This window comes from Apus apus, chromosome 1 (assembly GCF_020740795.1).
Source record: "Apus apus isolate bApuApu2 chromosome 1, bApuApu2.pri.cur, whole genome shotgun sequence".
NCBI lineage: Eukaryota > Metazoa > Chordata > Aves > Apodiformes > Apodidae > Apus > Apus apus.
The window spans coordinates 108,397,622-108,424,690 of record NC_067282.1 but is presented as its reverse complement, the minus strand read 5'-3'; the positions used below and the strand labels follow the sequence as shown (position 1 = coordinate 108,424,690).

Here is a 27,069-nt window from a genome sequence, read left to right as displayed (position 1 = left end):
GTTTATATTATCTTGGAGCTCTTGCAATTAGTTTCAAACATTTTCTATTAATAACTTACATATTTAAATTACAGCTCTAAGGAAACAATGTGGTAAATACATATTTGTCACCTGTCGTTGAAATCTGGGAGTTTCCTGAGCTTCCTCTTCTGTACTGCGTTTTTGGCTGCCTACCATCTTCGTTACTGTTCTTCTCTTGCACTTTTCTCTGTAGCTGTCACACTTTCCTTGAGTGGCTCTGCTGCACAGCAGAATTTGCTCTTCTTGTATTTAAAAGACAACTGAGCACAGGTCATGCCAAGTTGTTCTGGTATGAATGCCCCAAGGGAGCTTAAAGATCAGCTCCAAGTAATCTGCTGTGATAAAGCCATTCAGCAGAGGATGTCCCAAATCTTGCTGGGTTATTTTTCTTTTCCAAAGCAAGATGCAACCCCTGTCCTGCCCTCCCCCCTCCTTATGTCCTGTCATCCCCCCCACCCCGCAGCTTTTAAATATGCTTGTCATGCTGTGCTGTGGGGAACAGATGCCTTCTTGTTACGGCCAGAGATGAATGTCAGGATTGAACTACCGTTCATGAAAAGGCTTTTGTTTAATCTGTGCTGTGCCACAGTGGAGCTATGGCAACAACCTCAGCTTGGTAAATTAACTGTATCACTGTGTACCAGCTCAAATCATGGCATCACCTGAATGACAAACTTTTTGGATGACAGCTCACAAAAGGTATTGTTTTATTTTAATAAAAAGCATTAAAATTTAGTCAATTCAAAATCCCAAAGCATGTGAAAGCTAGGTCTATCTGAAATGCAGTATCACTCTATTTTTATTCAAACTGAACAGTTTTGTTACACTGTTATTTTATGTTTTTCTATCATAGCTTAAAAAATTGAGTAACTTAGAAAGTGTAATCACAAATCATACTCAGTAATCTTGTTTTCTGCATGTGTTTAAAAAAAGGGTACACAAGTGAAAGGCCGTATGTAGGTCAGAGAAGCATTCTTCCTCTAACTGTCAGTGTTCCCAAGGATGTGGATTTGCTTACAGCTCAGCTAATCTAATAAATTGCTACTGCTGAGAGGGGTGGTCTCATTCTCTTGCATGCCTGGGAAGGGCCATTCTGGCTGTTAGGGTGGCTGGGGGAGCAGACCAGGCTCTTTTGCCACCAGGGAGCTGCTAGAGGTGGTTAAAGTGGTTCTTCTGTTTCCATCTAAGACTGGGTCCAGCAGTGAGAGGTAGCATCATACTAGAAAGTAGGTAGATAAGTTAGGAGGATCAATGTCCGCTTTTTCTTTTCCTTCCTTCCTTTCTTTCTTTCTTTTCTTTCTTCCTTTCTTCCTCTTTCTTTCTTCCTTTCTTCCTTTTTCTTTTCTTTTTCTTTCTTTCTTTCTTTCTTTCTTTCTTTCTTTCTTTCTTTCTTTCTTTCTTTCTTTCTTTCTTTCTTTCTTTCTTTCTTCTTTCTTTCTTTCTTTCTCTTTCTTTCTTTCTTTCTTTCTTTCTTTCTTTCTTTCTTTCTTTCTTTCTTTCTTTTCTTTCTCTTTCTTTTTCTCTTTCTTTCTTTTTCTCTTTCTTTCTTTCTTTCTTTCTTTCTTTCTTTCTTTCTTTCTTTCTTTCTTTCTTTCTTTCTTTCTTTCTTTCTTTCTTTCTTTCTTTCTTTCTTTCTTTCTTTCTTTCTTTCTTTCTTTCTTTTTCTTTCTTTCTTTTCCTTCCTCCCTTCCCTTCCCTTCCCTTCCCTTCCCTTCCCTTCCCTTCCCTTCCCTTCCCTTCCTATGCAAAGGAGTTTGTGAGGAAGGAAAATAACTTTGAGTTTCAGAACCATAAAAATTATCCCTTCTAGCTAGCTGAAAAGAGTCAATATATTCAGGCCAGACAATCCTAGCTAACACTCCTGTAATAGCATATCAGATGTGAGAGTCTTATTAGCTCCCAAATGGCTCTAAAGTACCAGCACTACCTGCCTTTTCAAGAAGCTGGAGTCAGTACCCACATACTTTCATGATCAGCAAATGCTTCTCTGGAAAATTCTACAAATTAAGGTGGCAAGTTCTTTGGGTAGTAACTGGCCAACGTCAGTGACATCTGAAGAAAGATCAAGGTTCTCAGCAGGTCTAAGCCATTTTAGAGGAGAGGACTTGTAAAGCTTCAGTTGTCTTAACTGATGCTTTCAGAAACATTTCCAGCTACACTTGAGACTTAAATGCATCCTGTTCCAGACACAGCTCTTGCTCCTCACTTGAAGGCTGGTAATACTTGACTCATGAGTGAAGGTATTGCCCTAGAAGAAAATGAGCACAATATACCCCACCTTCCTCATCCCCCCAGATCAGGTCTATGCAAGGCCAAATCGAACACGTATTTTCTTTGAGCTCTTCATGCACTTAACCTCTTAGGAAACCCATTCTGAATCTTGTTGTGTTTTTGTTTTTCCATGTCTAGCAAGGAAGGGAAAAAATGGTAAATGGATTTGTAAAACAGCAGGGCATCCATTGTATTATCTATTTTGTTGGTAAGCTGGCCATCCGCTGCCTGTCTCTGAAGAGACTGGGGTGTAATTTACTGAGGGAGTTCCTGAACGTTGTGACAGAGGACAATGACACCTACTGTAGCTATGCAAAAAGAAAACCATGCATGTTGTTAATGGTCTTTCATGATCACCCTTCTATATCTATAGTTATACATTGATTAAAGCTGTGTGGGAAATGCCCATTTTTTCCCCACAGCTACTGATCTGCTGTTTGTTCCGAGAGATCCCCGACCCTGACGCTGCAACCCACCAGCACCAGCCCCCCTTCAGGCGCGCGCATTTACACTGCTCCCCCAGGCGAGGCCCCGCACCACGACGGGTCCACGGGCCCCACCTCGCAGCAGGCGGGAAGGTCCCTTCCAACCCAAACCCCCCTACGACATCCCTCAGGCACAACCCCCCGCAGAGCCCTGACCGGCTGCGCCCCTACTCGGAGCCCTCGGGATCCACTAGCGGGCACAGCTACGCACAACGTCTCGGGGAGAGCAGCCGCGGCGACTGCAAAGCCGCGGCACCAGCGGCGGCCCCGGGCCGGGTCTGCCAACCGCCTGGAGCGGGCACAGCCGCCAGCCCCAGGCCCCCCCCCCGCCGCGGCCCGGCCCGGCCCAGCCCGGCCGCCGCCGCAGGCCTCGCCCGGGAAGCGGCTCCGCCCGGCCCGGGGCTCCCTCCCGCCGCTGGGCCCTGGCGAGGGGCGGCGCGCGCCCGACGCCCCTGCTCCCGCCCCGCCCCGGCCCCGCCCCGCCCGAGCCGCCGCGGCTGCTGATTGGCTCCCGCTGCGGCGGCGGCTCGCGGGGCTCCCGTCTCGCGCCACTTTCGGGAGCCTTGGCGCCAGGGGAGCGCGCGGGCGCCATGGCCGAGAGCGGCGCTCCGGGCCGGGACGGTGAGGCCCGGGGGGCGGGGCGGGGGCGCCGGTCTGCGCGGTCTGCCCGGGGCGCGGGGCGGGGGCTGCCGTCCTCTCGCTTTTAGGCGGGGGCAGCGGCGCTCGGGGTGGGGGAAGGTGTGGGGGGAGCGAGAGCGCGGGCGCGTCGCTCGTTGCGGGTCCCCCCGGCTGCCGGGGCCCGCCGCGCCCCCCCGCCGCGGGAGGTGGGTTGGCGGGGCGGGAGCCGCGCTGCCTGGGTCCGGGGAGCCGCTCCCGGCGTGCCGGCAGCGGGGGCTTGCCCGGCGGCCGGCGCTGGTTCCCCGCAGCGGCCAGGCTGCGGGGCTGTCCCCCTGGGGGGCCGGGAGCCGGGCCGCGCGGCGGGCGCAGCTGAGCGCGGCGGCGGGCGCGGGGAGCGGCGGCCGAGGGGGAACGCGTTCCTCGCCGGGGGAGCGCGTTGCCTCAGGCTCCTGCTTCTCGTAAACGCCGAGGATTGGCAGGAGAGCTTGTGTAAAGGCAGCCGGAGCGTTACGTCTGCGCAGCTCTGCCACAGCTGGTGCCAGGCAGGGCCAAGGCCCCCGTGCTGTCCCGCCCGGCAGCGCAGGTGCTCCCTGTCTGGGCCGCGCTGCCGGCCTGCAGCGCTGTGAGCGGCTCGGGCCCCAGCTGTCAGCAGAAGGGGACGGGCCCGGCCGGGCCCCTGTGCCCTCGCCCTGGGTCTCCTCTGCCCCCAGCCGGCGGGCTCGGCTGGTCACACAAAGCCATGAGTCTCCTTCTTGGGGTAGTTGGCTGCTTAGGAAGTTGTTGGGTGGGGGACCGTTCGTTCTCCGCGGTCGGATACGTGTTCTGGCCCCTTCAAATCGGTAGAAAGCAAAGGTTAAGGGAAGTGAAGTGCACCTGGCTCAGGTTAGTCTTGCAAAGGGAAGAAAATGAAAATGTACGAGGAAACGGGGTGGCGGTCTTCTGCTGTCAGCAGATTACTAGTTTGTCTCAGGCTAGCTTCACTCTTAAATATTGTGAAACCACCAAAAAAAAAAAAAATAACGGCTTTGCAGCGATACAGGCCTTTTCTAAGTCTGTCTGTTCCTAAGTTGTCATGGAGACATGCAAAATAAAAAGAGCTGGAAATTCCCGAGGAAAGAGTGGGGGGGCATCCTTTTCAGATAGGGGTTGATGAGGTTTGAGAGGTGCTTCGGAAATCTCGGTGGTAGTGGTAGCTTCTTGCTGCATGTGAGCTGGCACCAGGTCTGATCTCTCTCTGTCCCAGACCGTGCCTTCAGTGTAATTCCAGAACTGACTTATCAAGAGCTGTTCATGACTGTGTGCTTTTAGCCAGGGAGGTCTCTGTATTCATTTTAACAAAACTGCAAACATCTGTGAATACATCACTGAACACTAAGTACCAAAGGTAACAGCAGCTCATTACTAAGCTGATTTCTCTGTTTTCTAATTAATTGCAGCTATGCACGAGTCTGGCAGTTTTGCAGCATCACGTTCTAGACGTGAGAAGAAGTCTAAAAGAGGCCAGCAAGATGCATTGGAACGTCTGAAAAAAGCCAAAGCTGGTGAAAAGATAAAATATGAGGTGAAAATTTCTCATATCTTCTTTTTAGTGAAAAGTGAATGTGAGCTGAGATGCTTTAATTACCCTTTATATATGTCTAAAAGTTATGGGAAACAAAATCTGCCTTTCAAATCAGCTTTCATTTTTTTTAACAGTGTTTGTATTTTAGAACGTAGCTAATTGTTTAGTTGCCTTTTGGTATAATTTATTTGTTTTTTTGTTTTCAGAACTACATTTTAGTAACTGCTAGGATTTCATTGCTAGGATTTTTTTTTTTTTTTTTTTGTAATGTGAAATGAGAAATAAAGCAAGCCAACTTCAAATGAAATCTCTGCCAGTGCTTCATTAGATTTTGAGTTTCAGTATAGAGTGAATTTTAAAAATGGATAACTTGTCTTTTGTTGCTGCCAAAAAAGAAACTTAAACTGAATGAATAACTCTGCTTACTAGTTGTGAACAGTTTTAACAGTGTAGGAAACCACAACCATGCATCTCTTGGAACTTTTTGTGTTCTTACCAATGACTGATGTTGATAGCTAATGGTCTGGGAACTGTTAATCCTCAGTATAACTTAACTGTAGGTTGAGGAGTTCACAAGTGTTTATGATGAGGTGGATGAGGAAGAATACTCCAAGATGGTCAGAGAACGTCAGGATGATGACTGGATTGTTGACGATGGTAAGTGAAGGTTCATTTGGAGAGTTACTTTGATTATATTGTTGTAACTCAATTAGGCTTCATAGTGTTTTTGAGTTGAAGGAAGTTATAGTTAGTGTATTCCTACAAACTGGTTTAGGAGACAAAAAAAGGATAATATTTTATATGGAAAGGAGTCTTTTGCATTGTTCTCATAATAGTGTATTAGGATGGTAATGAAAATATTTTTCCTTGAAGAACTTGTTTTGAAATTTAATTTCCAGTTATCAGTGAAGTGACTCTTTTTAAAAGAAGTACTGTAATTGGTAATTTATGATTAAACAGGTAATAATGTATTTAGTCTAATAGAAGATACAGCCAAGAGTGCTTAGTTTTTAACACTTTTTAATTTATAACTTTTGCTCCATATTGAAAGGGGAAAGTGTTTAAATATGTAAAACTTCAGATTATGAATGTATTTAGAGATCTCAGAAGATTAAATTTAAAATTTGTTTTTCTATAGATGGAGTAGGCTATGTAGAAGATGGAAGGGAAATCTTTGATGAAGATCTGGATGATGATGCGCTTGGTACCAGTAAGAAAGGTAGGTTGACCATGACTACTGTAGGAAGTCTTCCAGTGGCTAATAAAAGGTACCTAGAACAGGGACCTTTTTGGCATCAGTGTGTGGTAAATATTAAAAAATGACATGTTACATGGAGCTCTGTAGTTCTGTGTGTGTAGTTCTGTGGATTTTGCTTAGCCTCCGTGATGCAGAAGATAGAGGCTCACAAATTGAGGTCATGTTGCTGCTAACTACTGTGGTGCTGCTGGGGCAGTTTTGCTTATGGTCTTCAGTGGGATGTACATTCGCTTGTAGAACAAATGCATCTAGGAATGACGATCTTGGTTTCAAAAGCCAGTGTCTAAAGGGTGCGTGATCTTTCCTGCTACTAAAGTATTTTTAGAGGATCTGGCATAAAATGATTTTGCCAAATTTTATGAAGTTGGTGGGAAACGGAGAAATTGAGTCTGATGTTGAGAATCGAAGCCTAGTGCCATACTCCTCAACACTAGTTGTTTGCTTGTTTGTTTTTTTTCCTGGAGGTACTTCCATGTGAAGTTTCTCGGTCCTTCTGGAGTATGAACTTGAGTATGCAAAGAGCATCTCTGATGTGACTAGGAAAGAGAGTTTGCTGATAAGGTTTTGCTTTTTTGTGTGTGTGCATGACAGCTGTTACAAAGCTGGCAGCAAATGAAAGATAATTAGGTTTCATTTCAGCCAGCAGTGTAAAGGTAAAAGAAGTGGACTACCTCAGCTATCTGTTGCTGCTTATAACTGGAGCCTTACCCATTGAGCTTTTCTGATGTAGAATTCAAAATTTTGTATTTTTCTGTAGGAAAAGTTGGCAAAACATCTACAGCTGATAAGAAGAACACAAAAAAATCTGTGGTCTCAAAGCCCAACACAATTAAGTCAATGTTTATAGCCAGTGCTGGGAAGAAAAACACAGATGTAAGTTTCACTATCTCTTATGTAAGGAGCATTCCTGAAAATACTGTATGTTTTGTAGAAATCCTTTAGTCGCTTGCTACTTGTCTCCTTATTGGGTTTGCTTATATAACTAAGATTGTTTGGTTAATCTGTTATCTTACAGAAAACTGTGGACCTGTCAAAGGATGATTTACTAGGGGATATTCTTCAAGATCTTAATGCTGAGGTAAGTGTATTAGTAAAATCTGCTTGAAACACTTTAATCCATTAATTTTTCTTTCTGTGGAACATATCCAGAAAGTAAAGTTATTCCTAAAAGTAGACCATCTAGGAATGATTTCTTCCATTGCACATCTGCTTGGTGTTCCACATATGTATGCAGCCTACTTGTCACATCCCCCATGCAGATCAGAGTGAAACAGGGCTTACCTGCATCTGGGTCACCTGTACCATATATGTATATCACCACACTCCAGCCGATATAATGTAGGATATTTCCACCTGTCAAGTTTGGATTCACAAGGGAAGCTGAGGGGAGGACTGTCTGAGCAGATGATGTAGCTTGAACTTATGTCTGCCACCTCCTGCTTTCCACTGCTTCCTACAGAGAATTGGATTAACACTTCTTCTAACTTCGGAGTGCAGGATGGCTGTAGCAGGGTTGGACTGTCTCAAATGAGGTTGTTCCTCGTCATTAGTGACTTTTTAGTGATTTAATGCCCCTTGGCAGGATTTCTTAAAACTGAAAGGATTGCTCACATGTGCACTGTGAAACTGCTGTAATGGTGAGATATTGACTTGGGAGATGTTGTATCATAATAAGTGTAATGTGTTTTTACAGAGCAGGAAGAGAAATACGGATGTTCCAATGTAAAGTTGTTCTCTTGTTTTTGTGCGCTTACAGTTTTATTCATCCCTATGACATCTCATTGAGAGTTGTAATATCTTAAGCTATCAAAACGCCTCAGATCAGTAAGCAAATGCGTTTTAATGCTGTCAAATTGTGTGAGGCATTGATACGGCGAAATAATGCTAGTAATTACACTAAGGCTTCTATTTACTTAAATGGTAGTTAGCTGTTGGAGTTTTTGGCTTTGTTTGTTCTCTAAAATTTTTTTTGTAATTAGCTGTTGATAAGGGTGAATATAAAATATATATGCATGTAAATAAATGAAAATCTGTTTTTCCCCTAGTGTGTCAGTGCTGAAAGAGCAGTTCTGCCTTTCTTAAGGCATGTGTGCTCAGTACTGCTGTTTCAGCAGCTATGAAGAATATCCCACCAGTTATTCTGATACATATGCATTAAAGGCACAGTTAGCTATTGAAATGCCCACAGTTTTAAAGCTGTTTCACTTGTTGATGACAGTCTTTCTCTCAGACTGTTTACTGAAAAAAACGTAGTGTCTGTCTTCATGGGCTGATTGCTAAGTTAACTTTTTCTGAGTTGTGTATCAGGAGATGTGTTTTATTGGCAGATGAGAAATACTGGTGGCCTTCTTTCATTTTGATGGAAAAGGTTACTAACCGAGGCAAAAGAAAACGCTAAACAACACTTCTTCATTTTGTTGCTTTCACTTTTTTTTTTCAATATTCAGACTGTTCAGATAAGTCCACCACCGATTATAATGCTGAAGAGGAAAAGATCTGCTGGAGTACCACTGAATCCTTTTTCTGTGCAGTCCCAAACTCCTAAGGTAGAGGAAAAAAATAGAAGTAGTTCTCAATAAGTATGAATATGTATTTTGGTTGATTTGAATACTGTTGTCTTTTATTTCTCCTTCTAGAAATTGCCTTTCTCATTAGCTTCCTTAGCACTGTTACCATGTAACTTCATGCAGTTTTCATCATTCCCTTCCATGTTAATACATAAACAGAATACAACTCTTTGTGTATCTTTGAGTACTATTCTGTAGCTTTTACATACAACAGATGAAACAGCTTTTATAATGTTAGGTGCATCATACGAAGGCGAACTTCTGCTTTTTCTCTTTTTCTGCTGAGTACAAAATAGAAAAAGACCCTTGTGTCAGGGAAACGATGATGGGAAGTGAAATAAGCAGAAGAAAGAGTATTTTTAAGTGGGGCAAAGGATAAGAAACTCATCTGCAGAAATGGAAACCAAATAAAAAATTGAAGCTATAGATTGAAGTTTACCGTAGTGGAAGATGTAGTGAAAGGAGGGATGGGCTGCCAAGGATGGAAGACTAGCATTTTGTTAAGAGTTCTGCTAAATGAGATGGGCTTTGTTGCTGGAAATACAGAGAGATATTTACTAAGTGTCTGTAGAGGGCAAATGGAGTAGATAAGTCTAGTTTATGAAACCTTGTATGGTAGTGACATCAGCTCTTACACTGAAAGTAACCACCAGTGGCACTTGCTTCAGTGGTTGTGTTAGAGCTTAGAAGTTAAGTGCTAAAGAAAAAAGAGGGAAGTACAGTAAAAGAAGATCTTTGTCTTTATGATGCAAAGCAGTGGTCACTTTCATAGGAAACATTGAGAAGGACATTAATTCCCAGACAGGCTGTTCAGGTGATAGTTTCTGTGGTCCTAGGAAGAGGAATTGGAGATTTTAGACAATGAAACAGATTAAGAAGATGAAAAGAAAATAAACAGGTATAAAAAGCAAGATGACAGTGATGCTTTCTACTTCAGGAGACAAGCAGAAATACAAGCGTGAATTAATTAATTCAAATTAATTTGACTGAGTTAGCAAAAAACTGTTGGTAAAGGTTGATTAAGTAATGTTTGCTCTTTCTTTAAGGTGAGTGAAGAGCTGATTTTGGTGTTGACAACAGTAGAAGTAGCTGTACTGAGATTAAAACCCTAGAAATGATTGTATGCACCTCTAGAGTCTGTGTCTGTAATAACAGCTTTCCCCAAAGATAGAGCTCTGTTTTGGACCTTGCTGCACATTAAGGGCTGGTAGATGCAGAGGCATGTTGTTGGTCATGGTGTAGGCCACTTCATACACATCTTCCATAAGAGGTTCTCTAGCTGCTGCCATAGTGATATCCTGTCTGAAGAACAAACCAAGTGCTTATTGCCTCAGAATTTAGGCTCACGGAACAGGTTGAGAGGTGATTTCTTTGTTTTCCTCACTCTCCCTGTTATGTCTGTAGCATGAGAGAAATACAGTGGAGAAGCCCTCTGTGCACTAGACCCCATGGAGTCCTGTAGTCATCTTGAACTCATTACTGATATGAACAGGTGTAAACTGTTGTATTGGCCTTCCCCAAGTTGTTTCAGGCTTTGTTTCTGACTGGCAAGTATATTGTCACATACTCAGTTGACACAGAGGTTTTAATTTAGGAATGGAGTAGCACTATGTGGGAAGAAATATTGAAAGTAACCACACATTTAATTAAATGTCAACCATGTCCTGTTGTAAACGGCTTTTTAAAATTACAGCAGAACTGATACTATGGAATTTAAAGTTTACTTTTGAGGAGTTTTACCAGTCATGCTGCAAAATATATGTAGCTTTTCCTCTAGCCCTGGGTACTAGTTCTGCAAGTAGTGAGTGCTAGATTTATTATTTGTTGTTCCCCTTTTTTTGGTCTTAAGATAATTTTTTTCTTAAATTATGGTTAAAATGTCTTTCAGGTAATCACCCCTATATCAAAGAAAGCTCCTGCTCATCTCAGAAAGGAAGCTCTTCCTTCAGCTTCATCTCATCCTAAACATCCAAATTACACAGCAAAATCTGTCATGGTCTCTGAAAATCAGGATACCAAGTGTGTACAAAAAGCCCCAGAAAATGGGGGAATAGTGAAGACAATAGAAGAGAAAGCCAATGAAGGTATTAAAAAAATAAATTAAAACTCAGTTCTGGAAACTCTAAATATGGTATATTTGGTAGGGTTGAAACACTTCTTAGTTTATGCTTGTTAGATGCTTAGATAGGTTAACTATGATATTTTGTTTGTATATTATGTTCATGCATACACTGCTAACTATGCATACCTCGGTACTATACAGTGTGTCATTCTAATGACTGAAGCCTTTAGTTCTGTGTACAGCACTTCCAGATGATGATCAGGGAATGATGGATTTTGATGAGGATGACTTCGATGAACCTATGGAAGCAGAGCATGTGGAAACTATACCTGAGACAGCTAAAAGCTTGAAGAGAGACAAGGAAATTGAAAATAAAGAGACTGAGCAGCTGGAATCAGGGGAGAAAGAGACATCTGTCTTGTAAGAATCTTTTTCTTTTTTTTTTTTTTAATGTCACCAATACGCCTTAGATTTATCTTCACATTTGTTTTTGTCAATGGGATAATTTTGATACAGTGATGATGATGCTATGCAATGTTTGGTTTTTTTGTAGTGACGTTAGAAGTTGTAGTGTTGAACATGCCTATAGCTACTTACTTGAAAAATACTTGATGTTTTGGGAATTAAGCACATGACAACGTAACACACATTTCAGTACATTAAGGTGACTCAGTGTGGGTGTTGAACAGTGAATTTTGATGCCAGTAAGCATCAATGAGGAATCACTAATAATGCTTATTCTAAACAACTATAAAGGTATTTCATAATGTTATTTGTAGTTAAAAAGTTGCTAAAAGTAATTTCCTATGGTGAACAGCTGTGTTTTTGGAAATAGGAAAAGAGGGAGGCATTTTGCATTTTTATTTTTTTTATTGCTTGGAAGAATCTTCAATTGTGTTTCCACAAAGTTAATCTGTAAAATATTTTAATGATGAAAAAGACTTAAACATTTAATGATTGAAAAGTTAGTTTTGTTGAAATAATCTATTGTTCCCACTGAGCAACTTGTACAGAGGGATGGATGTATTTGTTAAGTAAAGGCTTTAATGACCAAGGCTGCATCCTAGGTGAGTGACTTGTAAAGCCTGTGTGTTAAGTACTGATAACCATACTTGTATGTGGGTTTCTGTCTTTGTCACTTGGTCCTTCTTTTCAGAAGAAATCTGAGGAAACCTACCTGTTGGTAGTGGAATCAGCAACAGAAGGCCGGAGAATATAGAGCTGAAAAAAAGTGAAACAATGGTGGTTATAGCAAGGGCACAATTTGACTTTGTTTGTTTCTTCTTCTGCAAAACCTGCAGAAGTTGTCCCCTCCCAGATGTTTCATGTTGGGACAGAATTGATGAGGATGAAGCTGATGTGGTAGTGGCAGAAGTTCAGTTGGATCCTGGTCTCCTTCCACTTGTGAATGGGGAAAATGATGATCAAGTCTTAAGATTTTATTGGTTGGATGCTTATGAAGATCAGTTCAGTCAGCCAGGTAACTATTCAGTTAAAGGCAGAAAATGCCATTTTGATTCTTTTTATGTGACTGGGATTTTTGGAGTTGCCTAAATTATGTCTAGATACCCCATCTCTGTATACCAGTCTTTAACTTGTGCGTTGATCTCCTATTTTTTTCCACACCTCTGTCCTCAGTGCAGGGCACTATGACTGGACAAAGTATGAATGTTGTGTCTTGGCCTAGTATAGCAGTGGGGAGGCACAAAGGGAGCTACTAGCACTTCTCAGTGTTAGTGACCCATTGGCCTTAAAATGTGGTGTGCTCCAGGAGTAGGCTGATACTGTTAATTTCTTACTTGATAGAGCAGCAATTGAGCATGCTTTCTTCTTGTTTCTGGAAATGTAACTTAAATTCTAGTGTATTATTTGAAAGCCTATATAATAGCAGTTGCCTGATTTTATATGAAGGAGAGGTATACCTATTAAGGGAGGAAGCTGGCCTGGAAAATACAAGCTCTGTCTAGATCCCTTTATCCAGACTGTCTAAATCTTGAAGATTGTCTCTGTATTAACATCCTTAAGATACTTTGTGCAATTGAAGTATGAATCCTGGCTCTCATTGTCTTCATAACTGAGGCATTCTGATCTCAGCCTTGACAAAAGAAGTTGTGCTCGCTTCTGTTCTAAGCACTTTCCATCTGTCCTGTCATTTCGTCGGCGGTGTTAGGACCTTTGCTTTCTAATTTGTGCTTTGTGTAGGTTTACCAGAATATTCTTCCATATGTTGTTGAAAGTTTTTTGGGTTGATGCTGTAAGTGTTGAGTCAGATCTATTTCTCCATTACACCTTTTGTTGTGAGTTGCATGCCAAACTTAAATATGAGACTGTGCTGGGCTGAACAGCTTGGTGATGGGAGTGTTAATAATCATAGATATCTTGATGAAATCAATGGCTCTAATATAAAATTGCTACTTTTAAAGGCCCCACTATTGTTCTTTTTCTTTCTTTTTTGTCTTCTAAGTCAGTGGTTGCTGAATGGAAAATAATTATGAAAGGATTTCTGTTCCTCGCATGCAAGGAGTGTTCTTTTCTCATTATGACTTTTTCAGGATTGAATAATAAAGACTGCACCTGTTTTCAATTAGTAGTGTAGAAGGGAAAATTCTGATACTGCTTTTTGTTTAACATGTTCATGATCTTTGTTTATGCCTCATTTGCTGTGATGTCAAATGCATTGCCTGAAGAGTAAATACTATGGCATAATCATAAGACTCTTTCAAACTTAATGTTTTTTTTGGAGGCTTACTTTTCAGAAGTCTCTCTACTATCTTAGGCAAAGACCTTTAGAATTGTAGTCCTGTTAACATCTTAAAGAAATCACAAAAGATATTGCCCTCTCTTTCCCCTCTGCAAGACATTTTCCCTCTCTCGACTTTACTTGCCTTATGATTCATTGGTAACATAATCTATCTTTTCACAGACTTTGTGTTTTATAAGGTTTACTTCTATTTTTTTTCTTCTTTCCATAATCAGGCTTACAGAATAGGCCCTGATACCTCTTCTCTTGTTTCTTGGTTTTGCATATGAAATGTCTCTGAAAACTCTTTGAAGTTAACTTTGCTTTCCTTGTGTATGTGTTGGAGTAGGTGACATCCAAAAGGTTCCTTCCAGCCTAAATTACTTTGGTTGTGTGAAATCTGGGGATTAAGACCATTTACTTGTCCATGCTAGAGTTGGTTAAAGTTTGTCTTTGCAATTCAAACAGCCTTTTACCCTGTCTTTGGCTGTCTCATATATCCTTTCTACCTCACCTGCATATATATACACCTCTGACAGGTTAACTTCTCCATGCTCTTAATCTTGGCAGGTGTTCAAGCAACCAGCTCCTATTTTGTGGTCTCTCCCATAGTTTCATCATTTTATATGATACAAACCTATTTGAGTGGGGTTTTTTTATCCCTTTGAAACAGGAAAAAAAAAAAAAAAAGATTGCTTAGGAGAGCAACTTCACCTTCCCTGTCACTTAGATCTGTAATTTGAGCTCTTTCTAGATCCTTTTATTCAAACTGTCTAAGTCTTGAAGATTGCCTCTGTATTAAAATCTCCAGGATACTTTATGCAGCTGAAACATGTATCCTTGCTCTCATCATCTTCAAAACTGCAGCATGCTCTGTCCTTGATGAAAGTAGTCTTGTTCATATCCATTCAAAGCACTCAAGAAATGATTTTTCTTAGCCTGTCACTCTTAACTCTGTCATCTGTCTTAGCATGTCTTCACTGATTTTTCTTTGATCTAATGGAGTAAGAAAAGTGTCTATACATCTGAGAGATCACATGGCAAAGATAAATTACAAGTTTTAACCAAGGACTTGCTTGTGCATTGTCAGACCAAGGAGAAATGCATGTTCCAAAGTCTTCTGTATGTGAAACTCTATTTCTGAGACAATCTCAGCTCTGATATTTCAGATTTAATTAACAGTAGTGTAGGAATAGTGTTTTTTCTTGTAATAAAATTCCAAATTATTTTAAGTTTAAGGGGAACTTGGGTGAAACCAGGTTTTTGAGTTGTACTTGGAAGTTTACTTGTAATTCACAGGCTGTATGTGGAAGTCAGCTAGCCTTGTCTTTTGTTATTTCAAAGTTTAACTTAGCTTGATAAGCAGGGTCTAGCATCTTGTGCTAATGCCATGTTCTCTGTGGCTGTGAGATGTGCGTGTACAATAATGACGTGATCCACAGTGAAGTCTGTTGTGCTCATCCTGCTCAATATAGGCTTTTTTAATATCTACCTTGGTTACAATTGCCGTCATAGCTTCCAGAATTACTTGCTATGTCATATGTCTGCCACTGCCCTCATTCATTTGCAACAGTCAGCTGAAAACTTCTTACAATTGATAATCTTCTAGTTGTCTTCAGAATGTATTTTTGCAGGTTTTATTAGTAGTAGTGTCTCGATCGCATCGTATTAAGGTGTAGAAAAAATTAGTTAATTGTACCTGTCTAGCTGAAGAATTAAAAAATTGTGAATAGCACATGTTTTGGAAGTGATTTGACAGGATAGGCATTCTGATGATACTCTGCTTTCGCTGGCTCCTCTCTCCTTACTCCCTCTCACCATGAATTATCAAATTAATGTATGTAGAAATGGAATATCAGACAGAATTTTGAGACTGCTTGTGTGATGCCATTTTGAATTTCATCTGTCAAGGTGTTACTTTAGTGATGGAGGTAGGAGCATGAGCTGTACAGGTATCTATTTGTAAAGTTGGTGTTTGAAAAAAATTTAGAATGTGGTCATTTGTCAGAAAGATTTGTTGTTCAAGGACCTAAACCAGAAGTGGTTGTGTTTCTACGCAAGAATACATAATAAGCTGTTTTAAGCAACATGAAGAATGATTAATTAAAGAATTGCATATTGAGTTCTTTGCTTTGCCCTTCTTCCTTAGGCGTGGTATTTTTGTTTGGCAAAGTTTGGATTGAATCTGCAGACACCTATGTCAGCTGTTGTGTGACAGTGAAAAATATTGAGAGAACTGTTTATCTACTGCCACGTGAAACAGTAAGTATATTTTTAAGGGTGTCAAACCTAAGTACCTTTCATTCTGCTTATGGCAAGTTATGAGTTCTGCTAGTGTACCGCTGGAAACTGTTGAAGCCAGTGCTGTCTGATGTAGGTGGCAAAGTTAAGTGCAATATATACATAGTATGTCACATCTGAAATGTAGAATGGAGTGTTGCTGCTTCCCCCACCTAACTAACAGCTGCAGACAAACTGTTGCCTTTAGACTTGCTGCTTAGGAAATTAAGTTGTGTTGAAGTATTATTAGAAAATTTAGTGCTTTTAAGCACTCAGTTTCAAATAGCAGTTTTAAAATTTGAATTTTTTTGTCTGATTTCACTGTAGTTTTCCCTTAAAGAAGAGATACATGATTCACAAGAGCAAGCAAAATTCAGCTTACTGCTTGTGTCTGCTGGCATCTTCTGTTTATTTATAAAACACAACTTCTGTTTTTAAGGAAATTGACCTATCCACTGGCGAAGTGTTGGACACTCCGGTAACTATAATGAGTGTTTTCAAGGAATTTAATGACTGCATTTCACCAAAGTATAAGATCATGAAGTTCAAATCCAAGGTTTGTCTACAAGTATCTTACTTGGTCATTTCCTGTTCTGGTTCTTATGGTGGGATGTCTGTTGAAATAGTGTCCAGTGAGGGAGGTTATGCTGAAGTGTAAATACCTAAGTCCTGATGTGTGTAAGAGTACCTGCTTGTAAAAGCCCGCTTAGTGTCTTCCCAAATATCCATACTCCTTTAAGAACAGGTAATTTACAACATGATTGTTCCACCAGAATTTTATCATACTGCTTTTGAAAATACTTATTCATTAGCTTCTTTGAAACTGAGTTGAATGTCAGACTGTCTTTCTAGCTTGCTCAGCTATTTTTGAGAATGCAGAGCACATAGAAATTCTGATACCTATGAAGCCTGGGTATCAGCGCATGACGTCAGAGTTAAAAATGAAGGATTGTTTTGCCCAGCCAGTGGGTCAGTCTGCTGGGATTAGTGCCCTGGCTTTGGTTTTGACCAGGTGTCTTATTGAGCTTTTTCTCTTCGCCTGTGCTGTTCCCCACAGCCTGTTTCATGCTTCTTCTCACCCTTGCAGATTTATCTTTTTAGAATGCTTCTTGTTCAGAGCATGGATTGTCATAGTGCATTTTATACAGGAGGTAGCAAGTTTTGAGGACTGTCATCCAGTCCTGAAACTTAAGATGTTCTGGGCTTATAGTTATGGGCAATAGTCTTAATTAAGTGCTATTTTGCTGTGTTGGGTTTGCTCAGCAAATCCTTAGAAGAATACTGGAAAAACAAAATGTTGCTGTAGTGGAAGATTTGCACATACAGTAACATAGTACTTGTCATAGCTCTTCAGGAAAAGAGCTGTAATTGCTGATAGTGTTGCAGATTTCGACTGAATTTGTTTGCTAGTGTGAGAAGACTTACTTGTTCATTTACACAGAGCATTTGTCTTCTGGCATGAGGTGGGGGGGAAGTGGGGAGATTGTGTGTGACAATTAGAGGAAAAAATTGGTTCAGAGTGAAGTGCCCAGAAACTTTTTGATTTCTTGAAGTAACTTGTCATTTGTCTGACAGAGCTGGCTTTCATTGTAGTTACTGGGTGGTGTGGAATTAGTTGTAACTTTTCCCAGGCTGGCAGTCTTAGGAGTTCATAGGGTTTGTTCCTGAATAGTTGATCAGGAAATGTGATGGCAAGTAAAAATGCAGGAAGAATAGAATTTAGCAGTAGGTAACTGCGATAAAATGAAAACAAGTTCATGTGAAAATTCAGGTTGGAAAGACCCTCAGGAGGTCATATAATCCAAAGCTAGAGTACTTTAGCAGGTTTAAGTTGTTTAAGTGAAAGTGGTAACAGTGTCTCTCAAATGGCGAATTCATGCAAGATTTGACGTCTTCATCAATATGTAGCATTGTTTCCATCATTCAGGCAAAATGCACATTTCATTAGAACTTCTCAACATTTTATTGTTATTTTCTTGTTCTTATTTTCTCAAAACTGATGCAAATTTAACTTTCAGTTTTATCAGTGTTATTTCTCCTCTATATTTTAACTTACCCATTAAGTATGGGGATTGGAAAGGAATCAATTTAACAATAGGTAAAAAAAAAAGTTTTTACTAGCTCACTCTTCAAAGATAATGTAAGGAACGAGGGAGGAAAGTCGAGGCAAATCAATTTTTCATTAAAAGAGAAGATACAAACACTTGTAGTCTAGAAATGCAAGGAAGGGGAAAGAAAGGCCTTTGAGAAGATGCAGGTCTGCTGACAGAATCTTGGGAAAGATTCACCTCCATCTATTCCATGGTGTGCTAAGGAAGAACAGTGTGAGCAAGAAAATGGAGTAATAATAGTTTAACCTTCAAATATGGCTTTTAAAAATCAAGGTAATCCATATGCAGGAGGTATGTGGACTGTAGTTTCTGAAGTTAGTTCAACGCTTACCATATTTTTCTTGAGTGTACACAAAGCTTGGGATGAAAAACCCAATTGTGTTGTCTGTGCACATGACTACAGTGCATGTGGGGTCCTTGGTTGTAACACAGGAGTGATCCCTAGGAGGAACAGAGAAGTAGCAGTACTAAGGCACTGTTCAGATCTTATACAGAATATTATAACATTTGATCACCATGATGAGGAAAGATTAACTCAAGCGACAACAGGTACAAAAGATAATAAGGATGAGACAGAAAGAGAATGAGTTATACCAGAGATATCTTATGAAAGATCTTTAATTTTTTTTAGCTTTTACTAGTAAAGTGAAGAATAATGATAAGGTATTTTTGCTCTCTAAAACATTAAAAGGGAATGAGCAGCAAGAAAGCTATTTAAAGCACAGTTCTAGCAATCGAACAAATTTATAAATTTTAATACATGAATAAATTAGGCAGGATAGTTGGGAGTGCAAAGAAGTTCTGGAATAACCTACTAGGAATGTTCCTAAACAGTAAGAATTCAAATTCCGTTTGAATTCATCAGACTCTTCAGTAAACTGAACTTTACTAATATGGTAAAAGGCTATCCAACTTTATTTTGCTGGCATGATTTTCTGATTATTTTGATAGTTACTGCCTCCTGGAAGGATTTAATAATGACTGGAGCTAGCATGAGGGTATGGCACTAGAAACGTGGAGGGTAAGAGAAAAAAGGGGGTTGGAGAGTAGGGCTGCTGGTGGGGCCTTTGGAGGACTCTTCAAGGAAAGTATTGCAGTTACTCAGCTACTCCAGCTTAGCACAGAATTGACTGTGAGCAAGTGGCATCAAATCTGGCCAGGCTTAAATCTCTACAGCAGGGGGGTCCTGTTGGTGCCTGGAAGTACTGGGGTTGTCCCATTACTGCTCCCTCTTTTTCTTTTGTTCCTTTCTGAGAGATCTCAGTTTGCCTGGTTAGATACCTTATTCTGTTTTTAATAGGGAGACATCATCTTTCTTTTCATTGCAGTCAGACCACCAGGGATGTGTGCATCTCTTTCCACAGGGATGTCCAGGGTTCTCAAATTGAAATGATGGTGGCTCTCAGCTGAGTGAATGCTCCAAAAAAGTGATCTTCCCACAATTGTGACTGTATGTGGTTAAGAGCTAATATGCTTTAGAAGAACTCCCCTGTTCTGTGATGTGCAGCCAGCATTCCAGTACTGTGGTGAGAAGGGTTGGTGTTTTGAAAGATTTTTAAAGGGCTAATGGCATTATTGCTCAGTTCAGCAGAGCACTCATGACCAGTGCATTCAGAATAACCTGAAGTCTCCATTTTGGCACAGTCCTGTGAAATTGAGAAACTATTCTTCCATTTCTCTCATTTCTGGAGATCAGAAAGGTTACTAGCATCGTGCCATGCACCCAGGCTTCTATTCAGAATACACAGTTTTGCGATGATGCAGAGAGAGCCAGTATTTATACACTGAGACGAGCTGTTCTCTGTGTGTGTTTGTGTGCATCTTGGCCTTGCCAGCACCAAACTTTGTCCCTGTGAACAGATATACTTAAGCCATATTGCTTCCTCCTGCACCTGCTGCTAATTGTAGCTTCAATGGGTTGCACTGCTGCCAAGTTAGCAAGTCTTCACAAATCAATTTTAAAGCAGCCTTACTCCACTTAGGAACTTAGCAGCTAATCACTGCTGCTCATTTCTGCTCTCTGAAGGGCCACTTGAAGGGCAGATTACTCTGCAGCAGAGCATTCATTCACTGCAGTTATGACCAGACGCTTGTGTAATTGAGCTGAGCTCTGTGGAATAACACAGATGAATCACTGCAGCCTGCTATTTTTAAACTGTGTTCAGCTTGCGTTTGCAATGAGAACTTGTTTGAAGCCTGAGAGGGATTTTTTTTTTTAATAAAAAAAAAGAATAAGGAAGGGGGGCACCAGTAATACGTGCTACAGGCACTGAGTGCATTGCCATCTGTTCTGTTACAGCTATCATGTGCTGCTGGTGTGAGGTGCTGCTTTGGCTCAACAGTTCTGATCTACATTTGCATGCTAATTTGTAAGGTGGTTCTGACTTCATACTGGTGCTCTTGTACCAAGTTATATTACCCTTTTCTGCTTGCATGGGGCTGTTGATGCAATAGTTGTTGATGGATTTGCCATCTTTATATTTATAGTAGAGGGCTTTCTCCTCTTCTACACAGGCTTTGCAGCCTTCAAACTGCAGTGTTATAAGTAGCAAGCTTAACTGCTCATAGCAGTGCTCTGAGGGAGCTATTGCTGATGCTGTTAATTACAGGATAAAAACCAGCAATGACCCAACATCAAAACGAAGTAACTTTGAGTTTACCTAACTCTGCATTTTTGTTTATTTGTGAATTTTATTCCAATTTATGGTGACTTTGTTTTGTCAGTGTTAAACTTACTGTAGTGGTATATTATGCTGACTCTATGTATAGTGTGCTGAACTTAGTACACTGTCCCATGAAAATATGCTTTTTTTAATTTAAGGGGCTTCAAAGAATTCTTGTAGTAAGAGTAGTATTGTAGCATAGTTATGGCATAATGTAATAACAATATGTAACAGTGGCGAAGATGGTTTGTGAAGTGTTACAGGGCAAAACAGACGTATTATGGGGTAGCACATGGCATTTCAGCAGGTACCATAGTATTGTTGCACAGGATATTGTAGTTACTTGGAAAATGAAGGTAGTTATTCTTAGAAAATAATAAGCTGTGTGTGTTGTGGAAAATCGTTATTGTTCTTCAAGAAAGCAGAAGTGATACTTACCTTTCAGTAACATACTGAACCTGAGACTGCTTTAACTGTCTTTGTTAGAGGTATGTAAACAAACTTGACTACTTTCTAGTAAAAACCAAGTTACTCGAAATGAAAAATGCAATACTGTCATAAAAACGGTTCTGTTCTAAGCATGTAATAAATTTAAGAGCTGGCTGATGGTTGGGAAATCAGCTCTCTTGCCTCTCTGAAGTGCCAGTACACTTAAGTATGCAGTATGAAAGGAGGAACTGTGTGCAGCTATGGGACACAGATGTGGTGGGATAGGGCATGATTAAGAAGGACAGTTGGGGATGGTGAGGAGAGTCCCTTTTATGTGTCAGAACAATGGGAATGCAGGGACCCCAGCCTAAGGATGGGCAAAGAAGCTGGTCAAGAGCTTATGGGTCAGGATTAGAGGGCAGACTAATGGAGTTGAAACTGTGGTAGAAAAAGGAAAACCAAAGCCCACCTGCAGTTGCATCTGATGAGGGAGACAAATAGCAGTAGGAAAAGCTTCTATAGGTACAGGAGAGCATGAGGAAAATGTAGGCCTGCTGCTGAAAGGGACAGGGGATGTGGTGACAAAGGACATGGAAAAGGCCAAGATACTCAATTTCACCTTCACGTTGGTCTTTACTGCTGAGTCCAGCCTTCAGCAATCCCTGACCCCAAGAGACCAGAAGGAAAGCTTGAAGCAAAGAGGACTTGTTCTTTGTGGAGGAGGACCAGTTTAGGGAACATTTAAACAAACTGGACAGACACAGGTTCATGGGAGCTGATGGGATGCACCCATGAGTGTGGAGAGAGCTGCCCAATGCCAATGTCATTGTGAGACAAAAATTGATTATCTTTAAAAGGTTATGTTGATCAGAGTTGGTTCCCAAGGACTAGAAGAAGATAAATGTCAAATCTACTCTGAAGATGGGCAAGGAGGAGGAGATTCCAGGGACCCTCAAGCCCTGGTCAGCCTCACCTCAAGCCCTGAGAAAAGGTGATGGAGCAGATAGTTGTGAAAACAACAGTTTTCCAGACACACACAGCAGTGCCTGTTGTTTATCTTGACTTTAGTAAGGCTTTCAACTCTGTTTCCCGTAGCATCCTCAAACACAAACTGAAGTATGGGCTACGTAAGTGAACACAGAGATGAACTAAAAGCCGTCTGCACTGCTAGGTTCCCAGGGTTGTGATCACTGCAACACACAGTCTAGCTGGAGTCCAGTCCCTAGTGACAAATCTGAGGGAGTTGGTCCTTCCCCTTTATACAGCCCTGGTGAGACACATGTGGAGTGCCAGGTTCAGCTGATCTGACCAGTATGAGAAAGATGTGCACATACTGGGGCAAGTCCAGCACAGGATCACAAGTAGTAATTGCAGGACCTGCAGCATCTGTCATGTGAGGAGAGACTGACAGAGCTGGGACTGCTCTGCCAGGAGAAGGAAGGTTTGGGCTGAGGGATTGGTGGTGCAAATCTTATAATTGTGTATAAATATCTGATGGACAGGAGTAAAGATGACAGTGGCAGACTCTCCTCATTGGTGCCAAATGGAGGGTGAGAGCAGTAGGTACTATTTGAAACACCTTAAATGTATCAGAACACAGAAGTATTATTTACTCTAAGGGAGGTCAGGCACTGGCACATGTTGCCCAGAGAGTCTCAGGAGTCTCCATCCTTGGGAATATTAAAAACGTAACTGGAGAGGACCCTGAATGAACATGCTCTAGTTGACCCAGCCCTGAGCAGCTGGCTGGTCTAGGCAATCTCTGGAGATGTCTTTCGATCTCAGCCCTATTTTGTGATTTTGTGGTGGTTTGCAACCACGAGTTCTCATTAGTATGTCTGAAGCCTGTGATTTACAGAACATTTCTGAGTTTCCTTTAAATATTAAGCTTGTATGTTTTTTGCTTTGTAATGGTTAGTATACTTTTAAGTCAATTGTGCAGAAGCTTTTCATGCTAAGAAGACTTAAAGATATTAAATACAGGTACTGAAACAGTCTTACTGTCTTTAGATGGATATAATGAGTTGCAGAATTGGTAATATATGATCAAGGCCATGATATTTGAGATATGTTTTGGCTGGCATTTATTTCATTAGCTTTCTTGGACAGAAGGAATATTCAGTTGGGAGATAACTGAAAAAAATATATGTTTGTTTTATATAGAAAGTGGAAAAATATTATGCTTTTGAGATCCCAGATGTTCCAGCAAAATCTGAATACTTAGAAGTTAAATACTCGGTGAGTATAATCTGATGAGAGACCATAACCTGTTTTCTAACCTAAGTAATAATGCTATAATTTTACTAAAAAAATAACCCCAAACCAAAAATGGCATGATTTGATCTTCATTAGCTAGTGGCTGTAATTCTTTTGTACTGTGTGGTTAGGTGCACATTGTCATCTTATTAAAAAAAAAAAAAAGAAAAAAAAGAAAAAAAGGAGTTAATACCTAAGCTTATGGCTTTTTTTCTTAAAGTTTGTTCGTTGTTTAGTCCTTAACAAAAACACTTATTTACCAGGTAACCTAGAACATGTTAATTTGTTAGCATTGGCTCTATTTGTGTAAATAAAGCATAAAGGGGAAAAAATACATCTTAAAACTACTGCATTCCCTCCTCCTTCTCTCCCAGTTATTATTTGCTTATTGATTTATATCAATCTATACTCATAATTATTCTGGTTTATTTTTATTGCCTTGCCACTGAATCAGCCAGTCAGTCAAACAGCCCTTTAGCTGTACTGGATCAGGACCCAAAGAGCTGTAAGGAGTTTAAAATTACTTATTACCCTGAATTGTTTTATTGAATTAATGTACAGAATATAGCTGATATCTCTGCTTATATGGCTCTTGCAAATAGCAGCTGGGTGAAAAAGACTTTTTGAAGAGCTGTAAAATAGAGCAGTGAAGATGAAAAAAAATTCCCATGAGAAATCCCATAAGTGGTTATTCTAGCAAAAATAATTGATTTGGTTTCAAGTGCAAGACACTCAGCGGTCTTGAACCTATATCAGTTTATTGAAATACTGTCTTCTTAAACCATTTTTTTAATACTAGTTCTAGATGCAAAAGCAGCATATTAACTAGCTACCTTACATTTTTCTGTAGCTCCATGCAAACATTTAATTCAGCCTTTATGTGACAGGCAAGATTAAAGCTGTAACTATCTAAGTAAGTCTACAACGTGAGCAGTTTCTGTGTTAAAATGGTCAGCAAACATTGTCTTGGCTGATGTTACTACTTTTCTCTTGCATCCATTATGGAGGAAGAACTTTTGCTTCAAGGCTTTTTTACATTACTGTCCTGATCTTGTTGGGCACCGGTTTAAGTCAGTTAAGTTTAAGTCAGGTGTAATTTCTTCAATTACAGTGAGGCACTATGGGTTAAGGCTTTGCTTGTGGGAAATTACAGTGATTTCAGGTATTGTGTGGTTTTTTAAGGTGCTGTCTGAATATAGCTTGTCAACCTTAAGGACTTCTGTGGGGTGAAATGACTCTCTGCTTTCTGTTACTTGTTAGGCTGAATGCCCTCGGCTTCCCCAAGATCTGAAAGGACAAACATTTTCACATGTATTTGGAACCAACACCTCTAGTCTGGAACTTCTCTTGATGAGTAGGAAGATCAAAGGACCATGCTGGCTGGAAATAAAAAATCCACGTATGGTGGTTTGCATGTAAAATTCTTGGTTATAGATTGGTGGGAGGAGGGTAGATTTAAATTGTACTGATAAATTATAATTTTGTAAATTAATTTTGCAACTTACTTGTCTAATTTCCAGTATCTAGTACAAATAGTAACTTATTTTTCCTTTCTCTAGTGAGATCTTTATCCATCTAAACTTGCACACTGTGTAGATGAAACTTTGAATGGCAGTGAGAGGGAACTGTGCAGAGCCTAGCAACTTCTCTGTTGCATACCCTAAAGACATACTGAACTAATGTTAATTTCCTACAAATTTATTCCTCTTTCTTCTCTTGCTAATTTAAGATTTATGGGTTTTCTACAAATGCATCTTTTTAAGAACATACTGCTGCTAGGTGGGTTTTTTGTTTGTGTGTTAGTTGTTTATTTTTCCTGACACTGAGAAAGTTTGTGATGTGGAGCTTTTCTAGTTTGAAATCTTTCCCAGCTCATGGGTGACATGCACCACTGACAGATGGTTATGCTGCTGTGTTTTGGCTTGGTTAGAGCCATTTATTCAATGTTTGCTGCATATTCCCAAGAATGTATGGAAGTTGATCATACTGGACAAAAGCTACATCTATTCATACAGTCTCTGTGAGGCACTTTGAATATAGAATTGATAGTATTGAACACTGGTACCAAGAGGATTCTTCTCTTCAGCACATTGCTTAGTCACTGGCAAAGCTGATACCACTAAGGATTTTGAGCAACAATAGACAAGGCCATTCCCTGACTGCCAGAGGATGGATTAACTGGTGGGCTTTCCACCAGACATTGTCAAGCATCGGTGTACTTCCTGGCATTGATTTTAAAGACCTCAGAGTAATTTTCATCTGCACTTTTTTTCCCAAGAATTGACCTTGTATATATTTGGCATTTTTTTCTTCACCTGAAAAAACCCCAGAGCTGTTTTGTTCCTCATATCCAGTATGACAAATGTTATGGCAATGGTAACTAACAGTTCAGGCAGTATTAAATTTTTCTTAGTGCTGATGTACATTATCACCCTTTAGGCTACCTTGCCTGAGGTCAGATACTGATTCCAGCCCAGAGTTAAATGGTAAACTAAGGGAGCTCTTTTTTTGCCATTCCCTTATCGCCATTACAGCCTTTAGGTTCCAGAGGGAGTCCATATCTTGGTATCAGAATTACTTATTGGATAAGTTGTGGCTGCCCCATCCCTGGAAGTGTCCAAGGCCAGGTTGGGTGGGGCTTTGAGCAACCTGGTCTAGTGGGAGGTGTCCCTGCCCATGCAGGGGGATTGGAACTAGATCTTTAAGGTCCCCTCCATTCTATGATTCATTTCAAAACTGCAGCATGCCTACTCTGTTGAAAACTGTCTGTTAAGCTGGCTAGTGTATACAAATTTCTGTGGTCATGGTGCTAGATTTTGTGCCCCACAGCTGATTTTTATGTATCTAGTTTACCAGAAGGTTCCTGCTTTCTTGTGTAGCTTCCCTTCCACAATTCCCACAGAGGATCTCAGGGATAAGAAGTATACCTGGAAGTTTTAGAATAAGTGAATCTCAATCAGACTCCTACAACTTCTCCAAAGACTGTCATCACTGTTCATAATGAAGCTGGCTTTGCAGTTTAAATATCAATGCTAGATAGCATCAGAGGTTTTCTAGAGCAGCAGTCTCCAAACTTCTTAGACTGCACCCTGTCAATAAAAAATGGAACACGTAACCCAAATATACAGATATTTGTTTATACATTTTATGCTTGTACTGTTGTACTAATATGTACATTATAAAATAAACCCAAAACCAGAAATTCGAACAGGATGAGGTATATGAAAGAAACACTTTTAAAAGTGTTTATTTATTTATTAATGGTACAAAAATATTTTCTTCCCACACCCTGTGTGTCTTATACACCCTGTGTGCTTCAGGCACCCCATTTTGGAGACCACTGCTCTGTAGAGTGCAGGTTGAAGCTCTGGTTGTAAAGATACTGGAGATGAAAGAAAAAGGTGTTAAGCAATTTATCATCTGTCTTCCTTTGGAGAGTTGGTCAGTTTTTTTATAAATTAAGATATTTTATTCAGTTAGCTCTTTGCATTTGGCAGAGAAAAAATTAACGAAGGTAAAAGACATGGGTTTTCAGAGAAGGATCAAGTAATTTTGTAGCGAAGAAGAGAACCGGGTCTACCAACAGCTATCTTCAAAAAGTTAATCCCTCAGAAATGTAACCTTTGCTTCCTTCTGTGTGTAGTGAGTTACCTCAGCAGCATCTTTTGTGAGTGATCACTTTAAAGTAAGTGAAGAATTACAGACCAAAATATTCAGTTGGTAAGGGGCAGAGAATGTCTTCTCCTT

At 40.4% G+C, this 27,069-nt stretch overlaps 2 protein-coding genes across 5 annotated transcripts in view; one reads left to right on the top strand and one right to left on the bottom strand.

Annotated features, from left to right (window-relative positions):
* Nucleotides 1-418, bottom strand: part of PCYT1B (phosphate cytidylyltransferase 1B, choline) — a 38,925-nt gene extending 38,507 nt beyond the window's left edge. The window contains exon 1 of the mRNA XM_051608249.1: nucleotides 112-418. Within this exon, the coding sequence (XP_051464209.1) occupies nucleotides 112-177 (66 nt within the window). The 5' untranslated portion in view covers nucleotides 178-418. The remainder of the gene's footprint in view (nucleotides 1-111) is intronic.
* A 2,930-nt stretch (nucleotides 419-3,348) lies between these two features.
* POLA1 (DNA polymerase alpha 1, catalytic subunit) overlaps nucleotides 3,349-27,069 on the top strand; it is a 202,625-nt gene continuing 178,904 nt past the window's right edge. For 3 of the 4 annotated variants that reach the window (XR_007888390.1, XM_051608242.1, XM_051608244.1), the window contains exons 1-14: nucleotides 3,349-3,398; nucleotides 4,832-4,956; nucleotides 5,517-5,613; nucleotides 6,095-6,175; nucleotides 6,972-7,087; nucleotides 7,230-7,292; nucleotides 8,662-8,760; nucleotides 10,670-10,865; nucleotides 11,074-11,263; nucleotides 12,145-12,323; nucleotides 15,733-15,845; nucleotides 16,303-16,419; nucleotides 23,230-23,304; nucleotides 24,583-24,721. Coding sequence is in view for 3 of the 4 variants with exons in the window: in XM_051608242.1 (XP_051464202.1) it covers nucleotides 3,368-3,398; nucleotides 4,832-4,956; nucleotides 5,517-5,613; nucleotides 6,095-6,175; nucleotides 6,972-7,087; nucleotides 7,230-7,292; nucleotides 8,662-8,760; nucleotides 10,670-10,865; nucleotides 11,074-11,263; nucleotides 12,145-12,323; nucleotides 15,733-15,845; nucleotides 16,303-16,419; nucleotides 23,230-23,304; nucleotides 24,583-24,721 (1,621 nt within the window). In the remaining variant the exon portion in view is untranslated. The remainder of the gene's footprint in view (nucleotides 3,399-4,831; nucleotides 4,957-5,516; nucleotides 5,614-6,094; nucleotides 6,176-6,971; nucleotides 7,088-7,229; nucleotides 7,293-8,661; nucleotides 8,761-10,669; nucleotides 10,866-11,073; nucleotides 11,264-12,144; nucleotides 12,324-15,732; nucleotides 15,846-16,302; nucleotides 16,420-23,229; nucleotides 23,305-24,582; nucleotides 24,722-27,069) is intronic. The other variant, XM_051608243.1, reaches the window with a different exon arrangement.